Below are 26,697 nucleotides of genomic sequence, written 5' to 3'. Positions count from 1 at the left end.
AAATATATCTTATAGTTGATATGGAACAAAATATACACATATAATTCATTTAAAATAAGAAATAATTACTATTTTCTGGTCATATATCACAAAGCACTTTTCTAAGAGAGGACGAGATCTATGATAGATGATTATAAACTAATTTTTAGCGCGAAAACTTTGACCTATACCACTACTATGCAAACTATCTTGGAAGGGTAGAATGGTCGAGAACACGTACCGCGAAAATATTTTGCACTACATGATATATTTTTATTATTATTTTATCTCAAATCACGGAATGGTCGAGAACCAGTGCCGGTCGGCTAACCAGTGCATTTACCCTATCTCGATAATTTCCAATTCAACTGTCATACCAAATTTGATGAACTCATTGTTCTTATAATATATCAGTTTTTCATTTTTTCGAATTGCTCAATAACTTGTGCCCTGTTCACATTGTTTTGTCTTCCAATTCTATATTCAATTCTAGAATTCATGGTACGATCACATAGGTTGTGACGACACTTGAAAACACTTTGAATAAAAACGCACTATTCGGCCCACTACCTCTAAGGGCAAAAGATAATCAATACCGTTTCTTGGTAACTGTGGTAGAGATTGATAAAACTCCCCATCTGGTCATGTTTTTACATATTACGCATCTAATATCAAACACACCATGCCGTTCGAAGCAATTTACGTCCGCATCTGTTTTTTCAACCTCAGAGCAATAAAAAGTAATAAACATGATTATTCTGGGTTTCTGGCAAATACAAGTTGAATGCATCAATGCATCTAAATCCGCACTTTTCCGACCACCCAGGTAGTATAAATCATTAGCACTCTTTGAAAGATGTGAAGATAGTACCCTTATTTCTATTTGAATGTAACATGGTACAAATACCAACATTATTTGATAAGTATTACTTTTACAAAAGAGGTTAACATGAACAGAATCAAAAGGTCATTCATAATATTTATTGTTTTGAGATGATCTACATATTAAAAAAATCAGATTTTTCTTAAGTATCTACAATACCAAGATGTTTGTTATAACTGAAGTAAAAATATTCATGCAAAAATAGAAAATTATTATCTTAACACAGTATTCAAATTTTATTCTTATCAAATTTCTCTTCCAATCAACAAAATAGGAATACACATAAATACAGTGCTAGAAAATGCATAAATAAAATGATAAGATGCCTATATAAAAATGATTTCCAAATTGAACTGAAAACATGTCAGTCCTTCATCTACAGAAAAATTATTTCTCAGAAAACCCAAAAACTAATTGCAGTCACAATTATCACAAACTCTTACTGGGAAATCCCATCCTCTCAAAGGAACAGGCTTTCTTTTCAGTGAGCAATTATCGCATACACCTTTACCACATTCCCTACAATGATGTAATAATAATTGGGGACCGAATTCACGCATGCAATTACTGCAATTTATGCATTGGTCATCTGGTGTCCAATATAGAGGACGAGCCATATTCTTCATCAGTCCTTTTGGTACATCTAGAATCGATTTGACAGTCTGTATTGAACTTATAAATGTTTCACTGAGCTGCCTTGCTATAATATCATTTGATGTTGATGACACTTCTTGTGATGATTCAGGAGAGTTCAATTTCTCGTGACACTCATCACAAACCCTTACTGGATTTGTCCAACCCTGGGATGGTACAGGGCATCTTTTTAGGGAACAAGGATCGCAAAAGCCTTCGCCACATAACCGACAATGATGTTTTTGAGACATAGGATCAAAAGGTGTTTTGCAATTGAAACATTCCTAAAAACAATTGAAAATGTAAATAAACAGAAAGACGGATAAAATGATTGAAGTGATGAAGTTATTTTCAAAACATTTAATTCAAAAAGCACCTTCCGAGTGGAGAATATTTTAATGTTTCAAATATGAAATTTCTAACCTTTATATCTTCATCAGGCCTCCAATAACTAGGATTTATCTGACTTGCTACCCACTGTGACACTAATTTAGTAGGTTGGGATCCTATGCTAGCAACTGTGTCAGAAATACTTGTAAAACTATCCACAAATTTTTGTGCTGCATTCTGTGAACCCAGAAGTGTGTTTTCCTGAAAGTAATATTTATCCTATTAACAGGGTGGAATAACAAATGTTCAACTGACTTGAAAAATATTAAGGCTTGCAGATATTTTTTAAGGATTATTATTTATTTATTGAGGCTTCAAGCTGAATAATGAAATTTTCATATGGTCACTTTCTGATTCTACTAATGCTTTTCCAGAAAAAATATCTGCAAACCTATAAACATTAATTTAAAGTATTACCCCAGGCCAAATATGTACCACTTCAGGTATTACAGCACTGTCTTCAGGATTTTTATTACCATACCAATGTTGACGACTTCTGTAAATTTCACCACATTTCTTGCATGTAATCACATAGCCTGACCAAACGTAATTGAATATACTTGACCAGGAGCTTTCTGTTTCAGACGTATAGCTTGGTGTTACTACAGTTCTCTCTCCTTTCATATAGCATTTCTAGAAGTTAATTAAAAATAATCACTTTTATTCTATACTATTTGACGAATTATATTGTTTTATGATTTTATTTAACCTTCATTCAAAAAACACTTACCTTGCAAAGATAAATACAATTTTGGAATTGGTGTTGAAACTCGCATTTCTTGGAAGTAGCATGTGGTTCACCTTCATCTTTATGGCCAGTTGATAGGGTACAACTAGTATGACAAGATATACATTTATCTTGACAAGTAAAGAATGCAGGAAGATAAACATCTGGCTGAGGTTCATTTATTTTGTTTTGAAACTTTTGATTTAAACTCTGGAAAAATTTTAAAACATTGTACATGTATAAAAAGATGTTGAAATATAGACTACATATTTAAAGTACTAAAATTCTGAAAAACAATATAACATGAATTCTTACCTTGATGATCAAATAAATATATTTAGCTTCTCTAGGTGACCTTATTTCTGTGCTTTCAAGTTCTTTACGAACGGCAATACGAAGCCTTTTATATTTAGTAGGTGCATCTTTATTTCTTATGCCTACATATTTAATGGAACTGAAAGAATCATATTCGAGCCTTAAATCATTGAAATTTGTTCTTATGATATCTTCAGCTGATTCTGTTACACCTGCACTATAATCAAGGGTTTCTGTGAATCTGGTCTCGTGAAATATAATCAAACTAGGGCCTAATGAAATAGATGTATCAATATCGTTTTTTACTCTGAATTTTTCGAAAGCGCGGCTGAAATAATTTTTATAAGCCTTAGAAGCACCTCCTAAGAAGGAATACATATCTTTTTGCAATCTTTCAGCTCTAGTTCTATAAATCACAATGTCAGAAACAGCCAAAACTTTCAACAGCAGCCGTAATCTTTGTTGTTCTTTTTTGGAAATACCTAATAACCCTTCTGTATCCAGGAACAAAACATTCAATTCAGGATTGAATTTCGCCCAAACACCAATGGTACAAGACGTTTGAGACGGAGAAGTTTGGAAAATATTTGCACCATTGAAAAAAGAATGGTTCAAGGTATGTGATTTTCCCTCACCCGTATTACCAAATATCGAGACGACTTTGATTTTTTTTCCTTTCTCTATTTCCAAAACGTTCAAAAAACGTTCTTCGCTTGAAATCAAAATTTCCTCATTATCATTGAGGAAGTGCACGCTGTTACATTTGTTTTTAGGGATATAATGTGATTCTTGAAGATTCAATGATTCCAAATCTTCTGCATCGGTTGGCTTGTCCGCCATTATTCTTTCTGAGATCTTCAGTTCTGTTGGATCCATGGAATTTAGTAAGCAAGGGGATTTTTTGTGATCATACTGGGCTTTTTGTGCCAATGAATTGTCCATTTTAGTTAAATTGGATTTGGTGGGGTTCAGATGGGTACCTGTAAATATAAATATATCATTAAGTGTTCATCATAGGAACTGAAAACAAATTTGAAATATTAACAGTATAATTTAATAGGCTTTCCCAGAAAAAAAATAACATAAATTATAGTGCCCCTGATTTTCAATATTCAATATACTATGCTCTTGAAATAACACACCACTCCAATAATTTTGAATATTGAACTAATATTATAATTACAAGATGAAGAGAGATGAGAGAACAAATTTAACATTTCAAGAAAATTAAAGCCGACTGATTTTTATTGAGTCAATATCGCATATTTCCACCCCAATTTCAGATGACCTCTTCACAATGATGGTTCATACTCAAAATTAGTGTTCGAATTTCAAAGTTATTCGAAATTTCCATAGAAGGGCCCTCTTCCAGTTGCATGGTCGATTCTGATGATAATCCAATCCAAGCAAGTTCAAAACCTGTTTTTTGGGATTGAGGTTTGGGCTACGAGCTAGCCAGACTGTGGTAGCAATCCCAACTTAGAAAAGGTGATTAATTATTTACTATCCTAGCTGTATGAACAAGGGCATTATCTTGCTTAAGGAAGAAATTTGGAAATATATGGCGAAAATGGCATAAGCGTGTAAACCGGCATCCCTTGAGATTTCCATTAGTCATCATAACCAAGTCAGTAATAAAATTTCAACTCTACAGCATTATTGAGCGCCCACCAAAAAAAAATAGTCTTCTTGAAGTTATATCATTATTATTGGACATATTTTCATTTAGTAGTCGAAAAATAAATAGGCAAGCCGTCTATTGCAAGTATACCGACAAAATCTGGGACTATTTGTCCCCAGAACTCGTTCCCAATTATTTTCTTCCCAATTGATATGAGACATGTTGTATATTTTGTTATACACAGCCGATCTACCAACACATCGAGACAGAACTGGTATAGTATATCCAAAGTCACTTGAACTAGTCCATAAAAACGCTTGGCCAGATGTCCCTTTGAAGTGGATATCGCGATTCGCTAAATACCGGGGTTTATTTGAAAGTATTGTTAGGCAATAAATTAATTCACCTCAAAAGATTTTCTGAAAACTTGAAAAATCTTTGTATAATCGAAATATTCTGGCTTCCTCCAAGTGACTTTGGATATACTATATATTAGCTGATGACGCCGCTATACTAGCAAGTCATGATGGCACAGTCGAGGATTCATAAAAGCTTCAGAATCATCTCCTCGATATTCAAAAATTGTCTAACAAGTGTAGGATAAAAAGTAATGCAATAAAATCAGTTCAAGCTAACTTCTCACTTCGTAAGGAACAATATCTTCGAATACAACTTCAAATGTGAATATTTATAATAAGACAAAAACTTGAAGAGCTCCATATGTATTACATAATTTACGAGAGTGCTATATAACACTCAATAAGTCCCAAAAGCTAAACCGGCAAAACATTAGACTTTATTCTATAGCACCTTCAATATTGATACATATACTACAATGATCCTGTAAATTTTCAATACCTTTTCTGAAGGAACATTCATCTATCCACTCGAAATCGGCATCAACCTTGGCAATCACTTTTTCGTTAGTGCTTAATTTATTTCCACGGAGTAGAAATTGTAGTGACGGATCCATGTTTCATCCACTGTCACATGAACAAAAAAATTCTGTTTATTTCGCTTAAAAGCTCTAAACAGCATTCGGACGCGTCAATGCTTTGTTACTTTAGAACGGCAGCGGTGAACGCGGCACCAATGTAGCGTCTCTTAACCAGTGTGACCAGCTTAACCTTCAATATCACGAGCCCTTTGCTTAAAATAAGGGAATAAGGGATATTCTATGTTCTAAGCTCAGGCCAGACTTGAGACTCAACCCCTAGCAGAACCACTTTCGAATTTTTGTTTTTTTTAGGTCATATTTTTGGGCTCATTTTAGGCTAATTTATTATCCTATTCAAACATTTTTTGCTCCTGAATTGTCGGAGAAATCGCGGGTTCTGCTTGCTTAACGTTAAGCTAGTAGAACCACCAAGCTTATCGATTTTCTATGGAAAATCTGATTACACCATAATTTTAGGCTCTTTTTAGGTTCACGTTTGAACCCATCACCAAATTTCTGAATTCACGTTTTTTTTTTTTTTAAAAAAACCCTGGGTTCTGCTAGCTTTGCGGTTAAGCTAGCCGAATACAATCGTAAATAAACGCCTCAGAATAATTTAACATACATAATAATTTTGGGCTCAATTCAAACTAATTTATTACCCTATTACGAAATTTTTTGCTCCTCAGATTGCCGAGATCTCATGAGTTCAACGGTTGATCACTTACCGGCAGTATGTGAAAAATGCAAATCGAATATGAATATGGAAATAATTATTATATATCATTTTAGGCTCTATTCAAACCAACTTATTACCCTATTACAGAATGAGGTGGTAATCCAAAAAAAATTTTTGACGACTAATGTGAGAAAGAGATAACGAAGGATGAACCCAATTTCTCGAAATAATAGCATTTTTTGATTACCGATTCGATTGTTCTTGCCTTGAACAGGATGTTCCTAAATTGGAGGTACGAAGGAAAATGAGAGAATCCTTGGATAATTTGAAGAATAAAAAGTCCTATAAAAGAGTTTGTTTTCGAGACACAGGGTGTTTCTTGTAGGCCTATTTTTTTGTGATGCTTATACCAGTTTATCGAATCTTTATTGATCTTTCTATAGATTGGGTAAATAAGTACCAAAATAATTAATCTATTCATCACACCCTGCTAACTGAATCTTTATAATAATTTGGATAACCTAACCTAATGAGCTGCTTTTTTTTCGAAACGGTAGCAGCTAGATACGACAAAACTACATTATGGAAAAACGATTACTCCATCTCCCACAGACTTATACGATACTTAGGCATGCACAAATGAATGGGCGCTAAAAAGCTCTTCCCAATCGAACGCTCTAATATTTTGTCACAATGTCTGTATTTTTCGAATTTTGAGCATGGTGTGGTCTCGAACAATAAGGTTCGACTCACTGATTTGTTCATAATTTCGATTCTGTCCGTCCGTAAACACGGCAAATGATAAACGAAAAGAGCAAGAAACATTCAGGGTTAGTTCGGATCTCGTGTTCCGTAAATATAATTGACCATATTCACCGTCGCCATATTGTTGTGCGACAATACCAACTACCCAGTGTTCCCCACGAAGAAATATTGAGTTTACTAGAAAAATGCCGCTAATATCAAAATAACTATCAGCCATAGAGATTATTCTTCCACTGATTATTTCCAAAAATGGAGCGAAGCCTTCATTTATACACTCGGCCCCGGGCCACAGTTAAATTGTTCATGAAACCACCTTTCACTAATGATTTTATTTCCAAAAGGTGAAATTTTTGCGAAATATTATCCCAAACAAGCCTATCTGGCGTAGCAGCCAGAAAAGGTACACATAAACTCCACTTATAAACTTTATATTGTGGAATTTTTCTAGTAAACTGAATATTTCTTCGTTGGGAACACTGAGTAGTTGGTATTGTCGCACAACAATATGGCGACGGTGAATATGGTCAATTACGGAATTTTGATTTTTGTATTTCCGAAGTACTCATTCGATCGAGATGAAAAATTTGCATTATATATAAAAAATAACAATTTCAAATTCCTAGCAAAATGTCATATTAATCACGTAACCATAACAAGAAAAAAAATTTAGAATCATATAAAAAATGACTAATATTTCAGCGATAACAAAACCGACCACTGAAAGAGCCTGGATCAAAAAACGCTCCAAATGAAAACTCTTAGTATTCAGGGGAACATGTGACCTTGGAGTTCGATTTCAAGGTCAAGTAGATTATTTGAATAGGGAATATACATTTTTCTTTGGAGAATATTAATATTGTTGAAAAACCAAAAACGTTTTGTCTGTGTCGTTTTTTCCATAAAATTCCTCTGGAGATATGAAATGTTTCATGCTTCAATATTTTAGATGGTCATGATGAAGTACTTCAATACTTCTTGTAGAATCATTTGTTTTTGTATTCCGAATGAACATTTTCAACTATAAAACTAGTTTGTTTTCTGAATTTTTTGGCAACACATGAGTTGACACCGCGATAATAAAATCTCGATCTCTCAATTAAATCTCTCTTCAATTAAAAAATTATTTTTGATTTGGAGTTTGATGTCTCTCCATAAATAGGTACTCACTTCTTCAAATATGGTCAGTAGTTTTTGTGCAACCAGTCATTTTATCGCAAAAACAAAAGAGACGAAATATTCCTAGTCTTTTCACGAAAAATGAGGTTCTGCAAAGAAAAATGTATCATTTCCTAGCAAAAAAATCTACTTAACCTTGAAATAAACTCCAAGATCATATTGAATGCCTGCGTTCGATGTCCCCTGAAGACTAATAAACTTTTATTTGAAAAATTTTTTGATCTTACCCAGGAGTTATTTCTTCTTTTGGGCTCTTTCAAAATGGGCCACCCTGTATAACACAATATCAGGCAATATGCAAAAATTAACGATGATTGCGACCTCAGGACCATAAAGAATTCGAGCTGAATATTGCAAAAGATCACCCAATATTTTCGTAACAATAGATTTGATTAGGTTATAATTTGATTTGTATAATAATATGTACTATCATCACCTAATGTTCATGCAGAATTTCAGGAATATTGCATCTTCAGAACCTACCCAGCAAACCATGTTGTTATATGCGCCTTCCCGTTACATAACATCCCTAAGAAATGAGGTATATACCTGATACATCTCAAAACTAATGTATCTGATACATAACATTTCATATATCCATGAAATTATTTGACTTATTCATATATCATATATGTAACATTGTTATATTACTGAAGTTACGTATATGATACATCTTCCAGCATCCCTAAAAACAATATAACTCTGATATCTACTAGTGTGTAATATAGTTACATATCATATATGTAACATTCGCAATATATATTTTACATTGCTAATATTATGTAAAAGCTATGTAAATATAGCATATTCATGATATATTACTCAGATCTATACAAGTACTCTTATAATACATAACCTTTATTAAAGTTGAACTGTTTAGAGATTTTTGCCAGGACTAGTGCAGTGAAAAGTGATATGCATTTTCTAACTTTTGATTGTTAGTTAGAAGTGATGAACTATAATAATAATAATATTCAATATTCTTTGATTTTTCATCAATTCCGGATTACTTTCATCGTGGAAATATGTGAGATAAGAAGTGAAAAACTGTAATAATAATATTCAACATTCGATGATTTTTCACCAATTCCAGATTAGTTTCATAGTGAAAATATGTGAGGTAAGTGAATATAAGTATACTTCGACAACGTAACTACATTTAGATTTATAAATGCTGTTGTATGTGCCTTTCATTTTGCTTTTGTACTTGCATGCCTGTTAATAGCATAGGTATATTTGCTGCATGTTTTTGTGGATCGTTAATGGAATGTGTGCATGGTTTCTGTCTTCTTCATTCAAATTATATGCATTTTGCTATTTTTCCTTTTTATGGTAATTTGCATTTGGGTGTATATAGTTCTGAAGTAATACCACAATTGTTTTATCATCTAAATAAGAAGTATCTGAATAGTGCGCTAGTTTTTACTACTTAGACTATTTTTCTGCTATACTTTATTTATGTTTGTGATGTATATACCTATGTTATTCTCTGCTATTCGTGAAATTAAAACATCTAGATTTCATATATGCACAATACACTTTTCTTCCATCATTATTAATGACCAATGTCAGATCACATAAGGATGCTTTTTGAGAAATAGATTCTGATAAGTTTAATCAAATGTTTTAGTATGATATAAATAATTTTGCTGTTTCAGAGTGAGGAATCACCTCCTGAAGTTTACTCATGTATTCAAAACTTTCATAACTTTATATTATGTAAGAAATTTGTTATTTATCCAATCAGGAAACCTCGTTACTGAGAATTTTAATTGTAAATACCATTTTTTAATAACATTCCAATATGTTTAGGTTTTGCATCTCAATCTTTTATCCAATGTGCAGACTTTGAGAAGATAGATATCAGCCGAGTGGATAAGGCTGGCCACATTGAGGATCAAGAGACAAAAATAAGTTTTGGTTGATGTAGGTACTTTGATTACATTAAAAATTTTCAATAATTCTATGATCTTTCATTTAACAAACACCCAATTGTTAAATTATTAAATCCTGTTTTACTATTCATAAATTATTTGTAATATTTCAAATGTGGTGCATACCAAACGTAGGAATCTGGTTTTTGTTGAATTTTCTAGGTTCAAAATAATAATATTGTTGACTAAAAAATATCTTTCTAGCAAAAAATGAAAGATGGAGTTTAAATATATATTTTTGGAATGCACCTTAATTCATAAGTATCTCTTTTCATGTAATTTATAAGTGATATATCTCTTATTAATTGATGTTGGCTAGATACCAGCAGTTTTAGTTTCAATTGGTATTGTGTATCATTTGTTATATTTTTGTTTGGAAGGTATTGAAAAAAATTCCAACAAATTCACTAAAACATAATTTGTGTGGTGTCGGCATATTTAGATTTTTTATATGTAGTTTGATTAGTTTTTCCTCCAGAAAGAATTGTACAGGTATGTATTGTTTTTGAATTGCATAGAGAATTTACTTCTGAGTACCTGTATGTAATATAAACATTCAGATAACTATTACATTTTTCTTATGTCTCTTGTTTGTAGCAGATATATTTCTTTTGGTTATATCACATAGAACGGATAAATTTTTTTATATTGCATGGTGAACTTTTTACTGAGTATATATTATGTAATATAACCATATATAGGTTGGCCCAGTTCTTGTAGAGTAACTTGGTGTATTCACTTTTAGGATGAAAGCGTCATAGTCACTTTATAGGTCAATAAATTCACAAAAACATAAGGAGGTTATTGACATCAGGTTGTTCAAAATTAAAGATTTTATTGATAAATCTGGTAACTTGAACAACCTCGATATAACTTCCTTATTATGAAATTACGACCCATATTCATATTATGTTTTCATCTTAAAAACTGAAAACTCTCACAACTGTTATTCTACAAAAAACTGAGCCAGCCTGTATATATTTATATTACATAAAAAGGATGTACCATAAATATTACAGATGTAATATACCAGCGATGTATCATGTATGTTACATGAAATGTAACAGCTACGTATATGATACATAAAGGATGTACCATAAATATTACAGATGTAATATACCAGCGATGTATCATGTATGTTACATGATCTGTACATGATACATGGCAATTTTGTTACATGTTATGTAACGGAAGGCGGACATAGAGCGGTCGTTGAGCGGTACTAGAAAGGCGCATGTATGTTACATTGTTATGTAACATAGATCGTTGTAATATATATGTTATGTCTATGATACGTATTTGTGTTTGCTGGGTATCATCTATAAAAACTAACGGACATCTAAAACATAAGAAATTACATCTCATACATAGGATGTTTCATGATATAAGCGCAGTACTTTATAACGTGATAGCATGTCTAAAAATATGGAAAAAAAGTTTTTATTAACTTACCCTCTAAAATGCACCATTTTCGAGATACAGGATGTTGAAATTGAAAAAAAAAGTTCTTTGCGAATATATTCGGAACCATTCATTGCATGGAAAACAGCTTTCATAAGCATTTTCTAATCATTTTAAGCTATGTTTTGTGCGATTTTTTTTTTGTCTTAATTGGTGGAGATTTTGAAGCGATAGTGGGTATTTTTCCCCAACTTCTACGCTAATGAAAAAAGTACGGTTTTGAGACTCCCATTTGAACCGCCGATGTTTTCTACACAAATAAAGTACACTTGGTCAAAATCATAAAACTACTACCTAACCTAAACACAAACTTCTCGGATTTATTGAAAATTATATTACTACCCTGTTGTGAAGTTTTCACTAATTGCTGTAAGATGATTGCTCATCATCGTCAAACCGACGCGACGCCCATGCTCTTGGTCATACGCTCTAAAGTCGACCGATTTCGAGAAAAATTAAAAATTAAGTCAAAATTCTCAATTAGGTTTTTTATTGCTTGAACATCCAAATAATTTCCGAATCATCCCTATGCCACCAAGAATTGATCATTTAGGAAACTGGTGATGTCTATGAGACATGAGTTTTGCATGCAAAACAGTCAAAGGCACACAAGTCCATGGTGAAAGTGAGAAAGATGTCGACGAGTTTCTTGCCCAAAACTCAACAATCTATTCGAGCAACCCAACATATCTCCTTAACGGTTAATTTGTTTTATGCAGGTATCATACCTTCTGCTCATATGAAGCTCATTGCAATTGTTTTGATGTGATTCGTTTGGTGTTGGAACCTATACATGCATGATTAACTTAAAAGGCAACAAATTTTAATCGATAGAAGGCAAGAAAAAAGACTGCCAGTACTGAAAGTCTTTGACTAAACTCCACCACTTTGTTGACATCTATATTTTGTTTCAATAAAGTTGAATTTTGTTATTAATATTCCTGAGAATGTCTTTAGAAATGTTTTGATAATTGGATTGTTCTTTGGTATAAGTGTATAATTATTTTGAGGAGGGGCCTTCAATATAATCAATTTAGATACATATATTGTTTCATTAGACAATTCCATTTTTCTAAACAAAGTATTGCTTGGTAATAAACTTGTTCAGATATGTTAGGTGAAAGTATAAATTAAATAGGCATCTAACTAGTAAGGTCATACCAGTTAGAAGAGAGAATATATGTTTCAATAAGCATGATCTTTGTTTTTTTCATATTCCTGTAAATTTTAATGGAAATTTTCCTTAAAAGTGTCCATTTCTTCCTACTCTTTTTGGATGGTCAACCTTATAGAACTTAACATCGGATGGGAAAACTTATGGATTTCCATATGGTTTTCAAGAAATTTGTGTCTTACACTCATTAAGTAATACACATATGTTAATTCCAATTCATAACAAATCAACATACATCATTTAATTTCTATAAAATGGACATCTATTGAGGAATCTTTCGATTTTGTTCAAACATTAAGTTGTACATTTGTAACAAATTTGATTCAAATAGCTCCCACAGTTTACAAAGAGAGGGTAAAACTTTTTATTATATTATTTTTATTATCAAATGAGTGTTGTGTTAATTTTTTCAATTCCTTCTGCAAAAAAATCAATCAATTGAGGAATACCTTTAGACTTTAGGTAATAGTATTCCCAAGTATTATTATTATTAGTGGAGGAAAAAAAACTGTGATATAAATTTTGACATGTATCAACTACATTGTTATAAATAAATACCTATATTATTCCTGGAAAATTCAAATTTTACCTGAAAATCCTGGAATTCAATAATAATCATGTTTGATAGAAATCAAAAGGAAAAAGAATCATTCTAAAGCCTTTATGAATATTTAAATTCAATTGAGGACTTTCATCATTTGAATGAATAGCATAATCACAGAGATTATCTCTGCATAAACAGAACAACTGGAGTAACTGCACATATTTGAAAGAGATTAAGAATTAAAATGAGAACCTGTTCATATAAATAATGCGTCACTATAATTGAGGTTACTAAATAAAATTGATTTAATAAATTTATATCCTCAAACTCCATAGCCATAAGTCTAGAAAAATGTTTTCATTAAACACATATTTCCCTGAACAATGAACATTTTTAAACGTAGCACATTTTACAATATTCAATCCGCCAATAAAGAGAAACATGCTGGTATGGCCCAAAAATCGATTAATTAAATAAAAGAGATTTAATAGAAACGTAATCTTACCACATCATTGATAGCATATCTATCAAGTATGAAAAAGCAAAATGTGTATTCACTAAAATATTTAGGATTTCACCATTCAATTTATCAATAAAAACTTACGCATGACTTGACATTTGTAATTTGACGTTTTCTTTATTTTGATGTCATTTTATTTTGGTGTGTGTAAAGCACGTGTGTAGCAGGCCTAAAGGGCTGGCCCAGGGATAACAACCTCTGCATTAGCCGGATTAGCCCCAAATTGGGGATTTAGAAAAAAGCATTGGTCGATTGGTCACAACCCAACGTTGGTAGTTGACCGGTACATGTCGGTTTTGTTAAAAGAATTTATGCCAACGCTTTCAATACGTCCACTAGGTGCTGATTCTACCAAAGTTTTGAATTCTGATGTAGCGATATTGGGTCCCTTTTGAGTGAATCTTGTAAATTCCGAGATTTCAACATTTTTTTAATCCTGGGGTTCACCTAAAATATAACGTTTTGACGTGTATGGACACCTCCAAAACCTGTGTTTCAATATTTGTCGGTAATTTGTTATAAAAACTTACTAGTATTGTAATTTTAAACTCAAATATATGGGTGGGCGACTTATATATAAGTTGAATCGATCGAAAAATCCCGAGAAGAAAACATTTTACAGAAAAATGTTTCGAAAAAAAAAGATTGATGGTTTTGATGCTAAAAACCTCTTCCGTTCACTTCACCTGTATGAGGGGACGGAATTTTTAATTGGAATCCATGTTTTGATTGCAGAATAGTATTCACCCGGTATTACGATTAGGAGCTATTTACAGGAAATCTAGTCCTATAATTTAAATTTTCTAAGTTGCTGTGTTTTTTTGCAAAACTAAAAGAGACCAAAAAGTTATAAAGAAATCCTTCCCATTTTTTTTCATTATTGAAAAATCATTGGATCTGAAGATTTGCAAACCAAGCCTGGCAGGGCGTCAATATCGTTAGAAATGACTGCGCAAAATCAGTATATTTGGGGGGAAATCGGTAGAAAAAATATTTATCCAAGAATCATAATTTTTAAAATGAACATAAACAAAGGAACATTCAATTGAAAAAAAATACATTTTTTTCGAACCAAAAATAGCATATAAAAAAAATAAAATAAGTATATATTGTTTTTTAGTCGAAGAGACTAAAACTTATATTATCATCAGGTTCTTCTTCCTTCTTTTTCTCTTCTTTTGCTGGGGCTGCTTCAACGGCAGAAGCAAGAGCTGCTCTGTCAGCAGAATATAATAAACAATCGAAAACCCAATATAGAAATGAATGCATATAATAATAATAATAATAATCTTTATTTCTTAAGTTCAATATACCTTTTGGTGTTTGGGTAATAAGTATTTTATTCTAATATAAAAATATTAATTTTCCTAACAAATATCTATGAATTTTCCGACTCATACCGATATGCCAAACTAAGAGCATGGTGACTTCACCTTAGAACGGCTGGATTTATCTACCCAGCGGTGCAGATCTTTAGAGAGATGCTCAGTCCATCTTTCGAGCAAGCAGAATCACCATAATAGTTGATAATTTAAATACGTATTGAAATTAACTTTTGGCGATACTTTTTCAACTAAGACATTGATTAGAAATTGGCCGACATAATTATTGTAGTTTGTATCAATATTAGAATAGACTGTATAGGTATGTACTCACTTATGTTTTAGGTGTCGTCATTCATCATCCTCTTTGATGATCTTTTTTTTTCAATCGCCAATATAAATTAAAACATGCACTCAGTTCTTAGAGCAATTTCGATTTCTGTATCAAACACATCTGCTCTAACGGATCAGAGTTAGTTAGTCAACATCTGTATTCCTCAGGCCTCACCAAATAAACTGTCCATTGTTTGTAGCATCTGACATTTTCAGGTGTTTTTAAGAATCAGGCTTATTGAAGAATTGTAAGCTTTTCAGGAGATTAATATTGCTTATGGATAATAAATCAAAAAATTGAAAATTCAACAATTTATACAAAGATCAAATTATATAAATTATACATAAGTATTTATAAAAACTATACAAATCACAAAGTTCAGAATCATAGTTAGGAAAATTCGATTCCACTTTCTACAAGTAATTCCAGCATTTTAGTGAAGTAAATAATGTTAGAGAAATAACATTTAACCTTATTTACTCTCTTAACTGAATGAAGTTCAGTATCAATATTGGCTATTCAACAAAATAATGAGACAACTTAAGGAGTCTTTTCTCTTCATTTATTTTTCCTTATAATATTAAACAAATTGCTCACTGCTGCTTGCAGAGAGATCCAGAAGCCTCCAGGCTGCCCTTGGGTCTGTTTCTGTAATATCTCTACATAATACCCATACATAATTCACCCTCATTACTTTGTTAGGGTCTCCTTCAACCACAGTTCCGTCTTTGTCCTTAACACACATTACTTGTTGTGAGGTAAATGATATTATTAAAACAGGACCTTGTTCCATAATCTTGCCCATCATCAAATCCACATTATCAATATCCAAAATTTTGGAGTCAATTTTATATCCTTTTTTTAAGGCTTCTTTGAAAGGTATCGCAAAAAGGTTATATGGTCCTTCGTGACACCAATCTTTCAGAATCTCTAATTCTCCCCTCGTCATTGCTTCCAAGATATTCGGAATTATGTCTGTTTCACACTGTTTTAAAAATCTTTTTGTTTCAAAACTATTATCTAGTTTACATATTTCAGTCAATGTTTCAGAAAGCTCTGTTTTAGCAAATAATCCTCCAAACATATCAGATGCTACATTAGTTAAAGCCCTAGATGCTCTAACTATAGGATTATCACTTTCTTCATATTTTAATTTCCAATCTATAAATTTACCTATGTATGGATTGTTATTTTTGAAATTCTGCCAAGATTCATAAATTCTTGAATCTTTATGTAATTCCATTCCTACAGCTTCAGTGTTAGGTTCGTAATACTTCTGATTTTGTACTGCTGATGTCTCTGTTCTTTTTCTTAGTATTGCAGGACTGACATAAACTCTTCCTAAAAAAAGAAAGAAATAATAAAAAATAAAAGCCCAATTATTCAAGAAACAATCTCATAGTTAAGATGCAAAATCAACAAACGGTCTAGAGTTTGGAAAATTGCAGACTGTGTGCATATACATACAAACAGTGTTATTTCAGAGTTATTGTTGCCAGATGCCAGATTGTTTTTCATCAATAATGATTGTTGATGGGAAGCAAATATATATTGAGACTGATAAATACAGAAATGTATCTGGAAAAATTATGGTATAGATTTCATTAATACTTTCTCCATGCATTGTTATTCCTATTAAAATAACGAATTGTACTTAAATTCAACTCTTTGATTTATACCATTATATATTTATTTCAATTATAATGAAAGATAGATTGATATGTTTCTTCGTTCTCATTGAAATAAACAAAAACAAGTCACGGAGATAATTACATATATAATTAGACTGCATTTTTCTCTATTTTTTCCATAAATTAACATCAATTGGTTATCGAAATATACACACCGGCAAAATTAGGGGAACGGAAAAATCTCAATGAAATTCGTAGTTCATTTTCTCTTGAATCCTTTGGCCTATTATAACAATTATTTTTTTGAAATGTAGCTTGATCCTCAGGAACATAACTATTCAAATGCCTTCATCAGTCACTTTGTTTTTGTTATATAAAGGGGTAAACAAAAAAATTAAAAGTGAGGTTTAGTTAAGAACATCCTGTGGAGTGAATTGTCGACATACTATTTCCCTTTTTTTTAGTAAAAGCGATATCTGAATGAAAGTATGAAAAGAATATGTCAAAATTGAATTCCAATCAGAATGACACATCAATAGCATCATGAATCAATGGCAACAGTAGGGCAAGCAAATATCCCCGTTGGTTGGTACTAAAATCTCACTAGGTGTGAAGTCATTTCATACTATATGAAAAGTGAAAAGACTATAGCAACATTATTATTTTTATGACATTACTCTCCTATACTCTACTACATGATCATTTTATCAATCTGTGCTCTTTTAAAATCATAAGAGTACATAGTGGAGTTGTTTGTATTGTGATTTCCTCTTATATTTAGGTTGTATTTCAATCTGTGGACAATAATTTGAATGGAAAAAAAATTAATCTTAAATGCATTATAGTTGGATGTCATCATAGCACAGATAGTAATAGGTGCCATCAATTAGGCAGTCTAGATCATGTAATTTTTAATGATGTTGGTTGGCGCAAATAATTTTATCATCATCATTCGCCATAAAAACATTATTAGTGCTAACTGAGGCCATTAAAATCACGTTTTGGAGTTCCTAAATCCTAATTGAGGCTTTAAGTTAGGTTACCTATTCTAAGCTTTTACTCATCTGAAGTTTACCATTTTGGTTTGACTTTCTTGATTTATTTCGTATAATAGAATAAGTTCACCTTTTTAATTATAACTGTTGCTTTCAACTTTGATTAAAACCTGACATACCTTGTATTTCTGTTGAATCAATTTCTTGTTTCACTGCTTTTGTTGCCTCTGAAATACTTTTGAATGTTTCAGTTTTACCAATTTCCTGTGCTTTTTCTGAAATTGTACTAGTTGTTTTACCAATTTCTTCAGTTATCTTTCCAGCCCTTTTAGCCAATTCTGTTTTGGTAGCTTCATCCATTATAACTTTTACTTTTGTTTTGATAAGACTCATTCTTCCTTTGAAAATTTCTCCACCTTTCGAAGCCTCTTTTTCAACTGTATCAAATTTTTGACGAGCAGCTTTCAAAGCTTCACTCTGCTCCAATTTCTCGGCTTCCTCCCTGAATTTTTTCAGAGATTCTTTCATCTCTTTGTTCTTTGATATTTCTTCGCGGAAATTTTCATAAAATCTTCCCAGAAATCCATGTTTTTTTTGATCTTTGGCATAAGTACGAAACTACAATAATACATTATAAAAAAAAAACCAATATTTTGTATGTACCTTACCAAAAACTTATTGTTCGTGATATTGCGATAAATTGAGAATTTACTAAACCGGTACATTATGCTCTAATTGCAAGAATGATTCTTGAGTGTTATAACCTCGAATTCAGGTCGAAAAATAGAATATAATAATTAAATTTGAATTAAGACGGAGTTTTTATGAATATATTTGAAGTATGAAGCATGCTGTTCAAATAGCAGCAACTATTTCAAATAAAACATAAACATTACCGATAAATATATTGTATTGTATCCAAACTATACTGAATGAGTAAATGACTGAAAATTTCCATGTGTTCATAAATTTCTATGATTTTTAATATTGACAGTGGTCTGTGCACCACAGATCAAAATATATCAAATTAATAGAGATGTGCAGCTTGGATACTAGTGTTGGGCGATACTCCGTGAAGTATCGATACTTTGGATCGTAATGAGTAGTATCGATATCGCTACAGTAAATATCGAGTATGTTTGTATCGTAAAAAATCAAATAATTTTTATATTATATTAATGAGGATGAGATAATTCAAAGTCAACAGAAAAAAAATTATTGAAATAAGCTGCCATTCTTCTAAATTCCAAGATTTCAAAAATAATAAATGTGAGATCATTTCACCGCTCAAATTGTTTCGTTTCGCTGTCATAATATTTCCTGCTTGGGAAAAACACTCTTTCGCAGGGAATACCACTGCATGTGTTCAATTAAGTCACTGTAGAGATTTCTACAGTGATTTATTAAGTAACTGTAAAGATTTCGTACTACAAAAACTTTTCTGATAATTATGATATGACTCAGTTTAGTTTGAGCGAGCGTCAAAGAAGGACACCAGCAAAGAGAAAATACGCTTTATTTTACAGTTTTTATTATTATTATAAAGGCGAAAATGCCAACCTGGCGGCTGAAATGTCAATAGTGTTTATGGTCCTGATATTGTACATAATAGCCAATCATGCGCTATTTTGGTTTCGTCGATTCCGTAATTTCGATATCCAAGAAGCACCACACACTGGAAGGCCAATTGTTGAAAATATCGATAAAATCACGGTCATTGTCGAGTTTTCGATTGCCCAAGAGCCATAGATTGCACAAAAAAACGTTTGGAACACCACTTGCATATGGTTGGTCTCAAGAAAAAGCTCGATGTATGGGTACAGCATGTGTTAACGCGAAAAACCTCATGAAACGAATTTCCATCTGCTAATCGCTGCTGAATCGCAATAAAATCGACCCATTTTTGATACGGTTGGTGACTGGTGATGAAATGTGGATCACTTACGACAACGTCAAGAGAAAACGATCGTAGTCGAAATGCGGTGACCCATCGGAAACGGTCAGAAAGGTTTTGCTTTGTGTTTGGTGGGATTGGCAGGGAATTATCTACATTTAGCTGCTCCCCTAAGGCACAACTGTTAACTCGGATTCGTACTGTTCGCAATTGGACCCTCTGAAGGAAGCAATCGCCCAGAAGCGGTCAATTTTAACCAATAGGAGAGGAATTGTGTTCCATCAGGACAACGCCAGGCCACACACATCGATAGTGCCTTGCCAGAAGCTCCGGGAGATTGGTTGGGAGATTCTTATGAATCCAGCTTGAAGTTCGGAGTGATTACCATCTGTTCCTGTCCATGGCGAACAATTTTGCTTGTTGGGGTAGCGTCACAACGTTACCTTGAGTTTCAAAATAGAGGATTTGTTAAGGACTCAAGGGTTATGACTGAAAGGCAGATCGTGTGTAAATGCACTTTATTTCTAAAACTAACAACTATTTATAATATAATTCTAGTGACGTCAAGACCAAGCGTAAATATGATGACAATATATTTATTGATACAATACGAATTCCACAGTTCACCGGAAATATGAAAGTAACTAGGTATTTCTCTGGTTAACGAACTTCGAACGGAAATGAAAATGCTGATTTTATAGACAAATTGAAGACACACATCCTTCAATCTACGTTTGATTGAGAAATATGAAATACCTTCTGAAATTAATTTGTATGAATATTATTGGAAAATTATGATATGAATAGGATTTTCTGTACGTTTCGTACATTGCTCTTGAAAAATTAACTTCAACAGAGGTTTGTGAAGATTGACTGCCTCAACAACAAATTCCGCTATTTTACTAACCTATATGAGCTGCGACTTTCACTGGATCCGCCCCTGTTTGTAGGACGTGTTCATCGTTCATCCAAGAAGATACAAAGAAATAAAAATATTTCTTTGTATCATGCTGTTCAACTACTGAACAAAACTACCTAATTGGTTGTGGCAATAAAATTCGAATTTTATGATTATCTCTGAGAAGCAACCCCCAAGAAATTCTTTCTATATTGAAGTTTCCGACCGAAGCTATATAAATGATGATGGATTATAAATATGTGAAAATCTATACCGGGTGTAACAGGATAATGGTACACCCCCCGTTAGTTTTGAAGGTAATAGATTGAAATTTGGGATATCCCATATACATAATAAGCGACACTTTTTGATCTACAAATGATTTTTTTCACTTCCTGTTTCGCCGGAAGTGATTCCAACTTTCAATTTTTAAAAGGAACACCCTGTATATTAGTACATTTTTGGAATCTGCATAATTTTCTGAATCCAATGAGACCATATAAGTGACATTTCAAAAGTCAAAATTTTTTATAATTCAATTTTTAGTTTTCCATTTAAATGTGCCATGATTATTATTATTATTTGAACTGGGGTCGTTTTGCTTCGGTAAGCCTTCCGGGAACTGCGACCATGCAGATCTTTTGTTCACTACCCTACTCATTCATAGAAACCCAGGGAGGTCGTCAACGACGTTAATAAAATTGACAACCTCCCTAGGGGCCTTAGCCGTTACCTCTCTGGTATCCAGGACCGGCTTGCCGATGTGAATGGTTCTTAGGCCAGCCAGCTCTGGACACTTGCATATCAAGTGTTCAGCCGTTTCTACTTCCGATCCACAGAGCCTGCAAATCTCGTCTGCTGACTTTCCCATACGGTACAAATGATGTTTGTACCGACAGTGCCCCGTCAGCAGTCCCACCATCACCCGAAGCTCTGCTCGCGACAGCTTCAGGAGATTTTTGGCGTAGGTAGGTGAAATCTTCACGAATTTCTTTGCCTGAGCAAGTCTAGGAGTGTTAGTCCAGTGGATTGTCCTACTGTTCAACTCCCATAGCTGGACCGCAGCTTTGTATTGGTCTTTTCCTATCCCAGGCTCAGGTCCAGCAGGTCTTAACCTTGATGCACTTTTTGCGAGTTCATCCGCTCTTTCATTTCCTTCAACCCCACAGTGCCCTGGTACCCATAGTAGAGTCACCTTATTTCCTCTGGCCAGTTGCTTTATGGTGTTACGGCACTCCCAAGTCAGCAGAGACCCCTGACAGCACGATTCCAGGGATCTCAGCGTGGTTTGGCTGTCCGTGGTGATGTAGATATGCGCCCCCTTGAGGTTCATTTTGAGACACTCCTGGGCGCATACATAAACAGCCATTATCTCGGTCTGTAGAATCGAGGGCTCACTTCCCAGGGCTTTAGAGATCCTCAGTCTAGGTCTATATATCCCAATGCCGGTGCCCTTCTCTGTTTTTGATCCATCTGTGAACCATATGGATGACTTTTTGTCCAGAAGATTTATGAGACTTATTGCACTATGACGGTCATTTATAACCGTTTCAAAGGGCGTTTCAAAATCGTAGGTGGTTGGCATAATATCTGATGGTTTTGCGAGGAGGTTTGAATCTAGTTGATTCAGTATCCTCATATGTCCAACCCAGTTTCCAGGAAGGAGCTTTCCATTAAGGGAAATTCTTATTGCTTCGAGCAGGCTACATTTCCTCACATGTAGGTGTAAGGAAGGCAAGTCTAGTATGACCTCCAGCGCTGCCGTGGGAGCTGTGCGCATAGCTCCTGTGACACCAATACACGCCAGCCTTTGCAGTGTCTGCAACCTGATGCGTGTGGTGACCTCCTCGGTTTTTGTCCACCATGCTAGAGATGCATAGGTGACAATAGGGCTGCATTGCATATGGAGGTATGTAGGGTATTGTCAAAGGCCCCTCTGATATCACCGAACATTGCAACCAGAATCTCCTTTGCGTTGAGGGTGCCTTCCACCTGTCTAAGAAGATGATGAAGGGCGTCTACCCGCCCTATAAGCAAACTGTTTGCTGTGGAGTTTCAAACTTCCCCTTATATTATTGTCCATTATTTTCTCCATGGTCTTCAGGAGAAAAGAGGTGAGGCATATGGGTCGATAGGATTTAGGCTCCGGGGAGCCTTTTCGACCCTCTTTGGGTATGAATACTACCCTCGCCTTCCTCCATGATTTCGGGATATAGCCCCTTGTAAAGCTGGCCTTAAAGAGCTCAGTTATCGGGGCTATAAGCACTGAACACCTTTCTGAAGCATGGCTGGAAAAATACCATCTATGCCTGCTGATTTGAAGGGCTGAAAGCTCTTTATCGCCTATTCAATTCTTTCTGGTGTGAATAGTCTACCAGCTTTCTGAGAATCCCACCTAGTGGGGTTGTATACTTCCCCAGCGGGGCCCCATCTTCACTGGTAATCTGCCTGGAGCCAGGAAAGTGAGTCTCTAATAGAGCTCTTAGACTCTCTCGAGGATCATTCGTAAATTCCCCACATGGCTTCTTTATTTGGCCAATTGGGTTAGAGTGATAGAGATAGTATCTTTTGAAGTCTAGCTGCTGGGGCTGTTTTATCTATTCCCTCGCAGAAGCTTCTCCAGGACTGCCTTTTGGCTTTCCTGACCTCTTTGTTGTAGTTGGTCAGGGCTAGTCTGTAGGCATTTCAGCTGCCTTCTCGCTTAGCCTTATTGAAGGCTTTTCTAGCAGTTTTTTTGAGGTTTTCAAGATGATTGTTCCACCAGGGGACGTCTCTGGAGATCGTTTTCTTCCTGAGTGGACAACTGTTTTCAAATGCCCTCTTCAGACATGATGTGAAGTAAGCAGAGGCGTTCTCCAGATCCTCATTGGAGCTGATGTTATATTTCAGGCCCTTCAGATCAGAACTTATGTGGGCTATGTAAAGTTGCCAGTCTGTCTTCCTGGGTATCCTGCCCTCAACATCAGCTGAAGCAGTTGCTTCAACGTTGAATTCTATTGCCATATGGTCTGACATGGAAGGTTCTTCTGAGACCCTCCAGTTCTTGACGATCCCCACAATAAAAGGTGCCGCCATTGTAAGGTCAATTACTTCCCTTCTGATCGCATTCATGGAGGTTGGACTATAACCCACATTCACTATATCTATGTTAGTAGAAAATAGAAAATCAAGCAAATCCTCACCTCTATGATTTATATCTGTGCTGCCCCATACTTTGTGGTGTGCGTTCGCATCGCAGCCCAGAATCAGTTGTTTCTTCTCCATGCGGCACCATTCGATGAGGCGTTGTACTACCTCCGGTGGTGGGCTGATGGCGTCTCCTGGAAAATATCCTGAGGCGATAACCAGCTGCCTCTTGATGCTCTCAGTTCACACCTCAACCAATGCCGCAGCAAGATCCCTTGTCAGGAAGTCTGTAAGTGGAAGACAGGTTAGTCGCCTTCTGAGTATTATTAGGGCTCTTGGACTTACTGACTTATCACAGTATATCGTCTGATATACTTTGTTTGGTAGGCCTCTTACTTGGCCTCCATTGATCCAGGGCTCTTGTATCAGCCCTATATCAACATGCCTTCTAGATGTTCTCCAGCATAAGGCACTAGAGGCTGCCTTCGAGTGCTGGAGGTTTATCTGAAAGCATGTCAGACATCTGCCCCTTATGGGGTTGGATGTCCGCTAGGCTTTTCGGAAGGGACCGAAGGTTTTTCTCCGTCGGACCCCCCCTTATTACGCCTTTGCGGACCAGCCCTCCCCCAGAGCTGGTGGTCGGTTTTGTGGCCTCTTCATTGCCTGGAGACTTCACCACCTTCTTCTTCACCTCCCCTTTGGGCCTTTTCGGCGCCGGACCAGAGGTTGAGGCCTGAGGTGCTTCTCTCCTCTCGGCCGTTGTCTTTGGTACCTTAAGGCGGAGATTTGTTTGGCCGAAGAAGTAATTTATCCGCCAATTTTTCGCTCTGAGTCTCTCGACCGATGCTCTATCAGCCGAGATGACAATCTCGAGCATGGGTCCTCTTCGGCTATCCTTCGATGGACTCTCCAGCTGGTGGTTTTGAACCCTGCGTTTTGATTCTCTATCGCCTTGAGAATTTTCTCAGTGGAGAGATCAGGGCTGTCGGGGAGATATCCGACCAGGATCTCCGGGTGAGGCAGTTCTGCCTCTTCGGCTATCCTCAGGTCAGCTCCCTCCCAAGTTTTAAGTTTAGGCTGTATGCTTTTCAGCCACTCCACAGTGGCTTTGTCAGAGCATGTCAGCCCAAGCCAGCCTGGCCTCACATGCAGTTGCTGGAACATAGGCGTTATGGCGTCCTCGTTCCCCAGTGCAATGATCTGTTCCATTAGCGATTTTTTGATGGCCATTAGTTGGTCCATTTCCAAAATCACCTCTGGAAACTTTTTGTCCATTATACCCACCTTCAGACCAGCGGTAACCTGGCTGTAGGTGGGCCCACCTGATGCAGGAACCTTGGGAGTTCCCGAGGGCTGAGCCTCGGAAGCTCCAGAGGATTGAACTTTGGAGGCACCCGAGGCCTGAGCCCTGGCAACTCCTGAGGACCGTGCGACTTTTGAAGCCTCACATTTGGCACTCTTAGGCTCCTTGCCTTTAGGTTTGCTGTCCTCCGACCTATAGTTCTCTTGGTCCCTCGGCTTGTTGTCTGCCTTGGACCAATTGGTTTGGAGGCTTCTTTCCTGGCATCGTCAGGAGCCATCCCTATCTTAATGAGGAACTTCATCCTTTTTCTGGCGGCCCCGGAGAGTCTAGGTCTCCTGACCATCAGCTTTTCGAGGCCAGCTACGACCTCTTCATCGCTGCTCTTCAGCAGCATTTCCTCCGCCATGGGGTCAGGACTTGCGCCCTGTTCCTCAAGCTGAGCGAGGCTTTGTTCTTCCTCGATTAGCACATTAGGGCTAGTGCAAGGCCCTTCTTTAGTTTTTACTAATTGGTCCATATGAAGTCCCACGTGCAGCTAGGGAATTTCAGTCACCAGAGGCAGAGCCCCGCACGCCCCTGGAAGGCCAATTAAACCAGAGGTCGCCTGGTATCTGGAGTTCGCATATTCAGGACTAGATCCTCCCACTAGCCACGCAGACTTCGGCATACGCTGTTCCACCTTGTCTTGGGGAAAGTTTTTATTGTGTCTTTCATACACTCGGTTCAGGCGGTTAAGCCAAATCCCCCGGCATGTGTCCTTTGCTCGCGAGACATGACCACAGACATCAGATTCCACATGTCGGTATATCAGGCATGAAGGTGCTGATCCCTTGCATACCTGGCATCGTAAACCCCGTGCAATACCCAAAGCCACGACACTACAGCAGGGTATGGGGAGTCGCACCGCATTGGTCAGTGTCAGTCGATCACTGTCCAACTTTGGCCCCGAGGAGGCTGCGGTGAACCATGCCAGCACAGACCTTGGCATGGCTGGGGTCGACTAATCCCCCGAGAGCAAATGCGATGGTTCCGATTTATCCCAATTGACCCGTCTAATACTAGAAAAATCGAAATCCCGTCAAAAATACTAAATTGCGTTTTTTATGAGCAAATAAAGTTCATCGTAATCGTTTTTGGGGTAAACTCAATTTTTTCGAATGGAACCATATTGGTACCGTGATACTATTTATTAGTACTATTAATGAGGAATTCATCCATACCTGGTAATAGAATGTGCGATCAATACAATCAAAATTACAGCTAAAAGAAAATAAAAAAATACAATTATTTTGTTTCAGCTGTAATTTTGATTGTATTGATCGCACATTCTATTACCAGGTATGGATGAATTCATTACCTATTAATAGTACTAATAAATGGTACCACGGTACCAATATGGGTCCATTCGAAAAAATTGAGTTTTAACCCAAAAACGATTACGATGAACTTTATTTGC

General features: G+C 35.4%; 2 protein-coding genes and 1 long non-coding RNA gene across 3 annotated transcripts; 1 reads left to right on the top strand and 2 right to left on the bottom strand.

Annotated features, from left to right (window-relative positions):
- Positions 1-945: 945 nt before the first annotated feature.
- LOC123684696 (zinc finger FYVE domain-containing protein 1-like) lies at positions 946-14,801 on the bottom strand. Its single transcript, XM_045624067.1, has 6 exons — positions 13,724-14,801; positions 2,928-3,907; positions 2,616-2,822; positions 2,303-2,518; positions 1,919-2,104; positions 946-1,779 (listed from the first exon to the last, which is right to left on the bottom strand). Exons 2-6 carry the CDS (start codon positions 3,867-3,869, stop codon positions 1,273-1,275), a joined length of 2,058 nt encoding a protein of 685 aa, XP_045480023.1. The 5' UTR covers positions 3,870-3,907; positions 13,724-14,801; the 3' UTR covers positions 946-1,272.
- Positions 8,585-10,511, top strand: LOC123684697. Its single transcript, XR_006748170.1, has 2 exons — positions 8,585-9,225; positions 9,918-10,511. It is a non-coding gene; the product is annotated as an uncharacterized LOC123684697 (long non-coding RNA).
- An 889-nt stretch (positions 14,802-15,690) lies between the features above and the next one.
- On the bottom strand, positions 15,691-19,015 carry LOC123684695 (mitochondrial import inner membrane translocase subunit TIM44). The gene is made up of 3 exons (XM_045624066.1): positions 18,689-19,015; positions 18,200-18,638; positions 15,691-16,735 (listed from the first exon to the last, which is right to left on the bottom strand). The coding sequence occupies exons 1-3, from the start codon at positions 18,743-18,745 to the stop codon at positions 15,975-15,977; spliced, it is 1,257 nt and encodes a 418-aa protein (XP_045480022.1). The 5' UTR covers positions 18,746-19,015; the 3' UTR covers positions 15,691-15,974.
- Positions 19,016-26,697: the final 7,682 nt, after the last annotated feature.

Source organism: Harmonia axyridis, chromosome 7 (assembly GCF_914767665.1).
Source record: "Harmonia axyridis chromosome 7, icHarAxyr1.1, whole genome shotgun sequence".
In the NCBI taxonomy this organism is placed as follows: Eukaryota; Metazoa; Arthropoda; class Insecta; order Coleoptera; family Coccinellidae; genus Harmonia; species Harmonia axyridis.
This window is presented reverse-complemented; position numbering and strand designations above follow the sequence as displayed.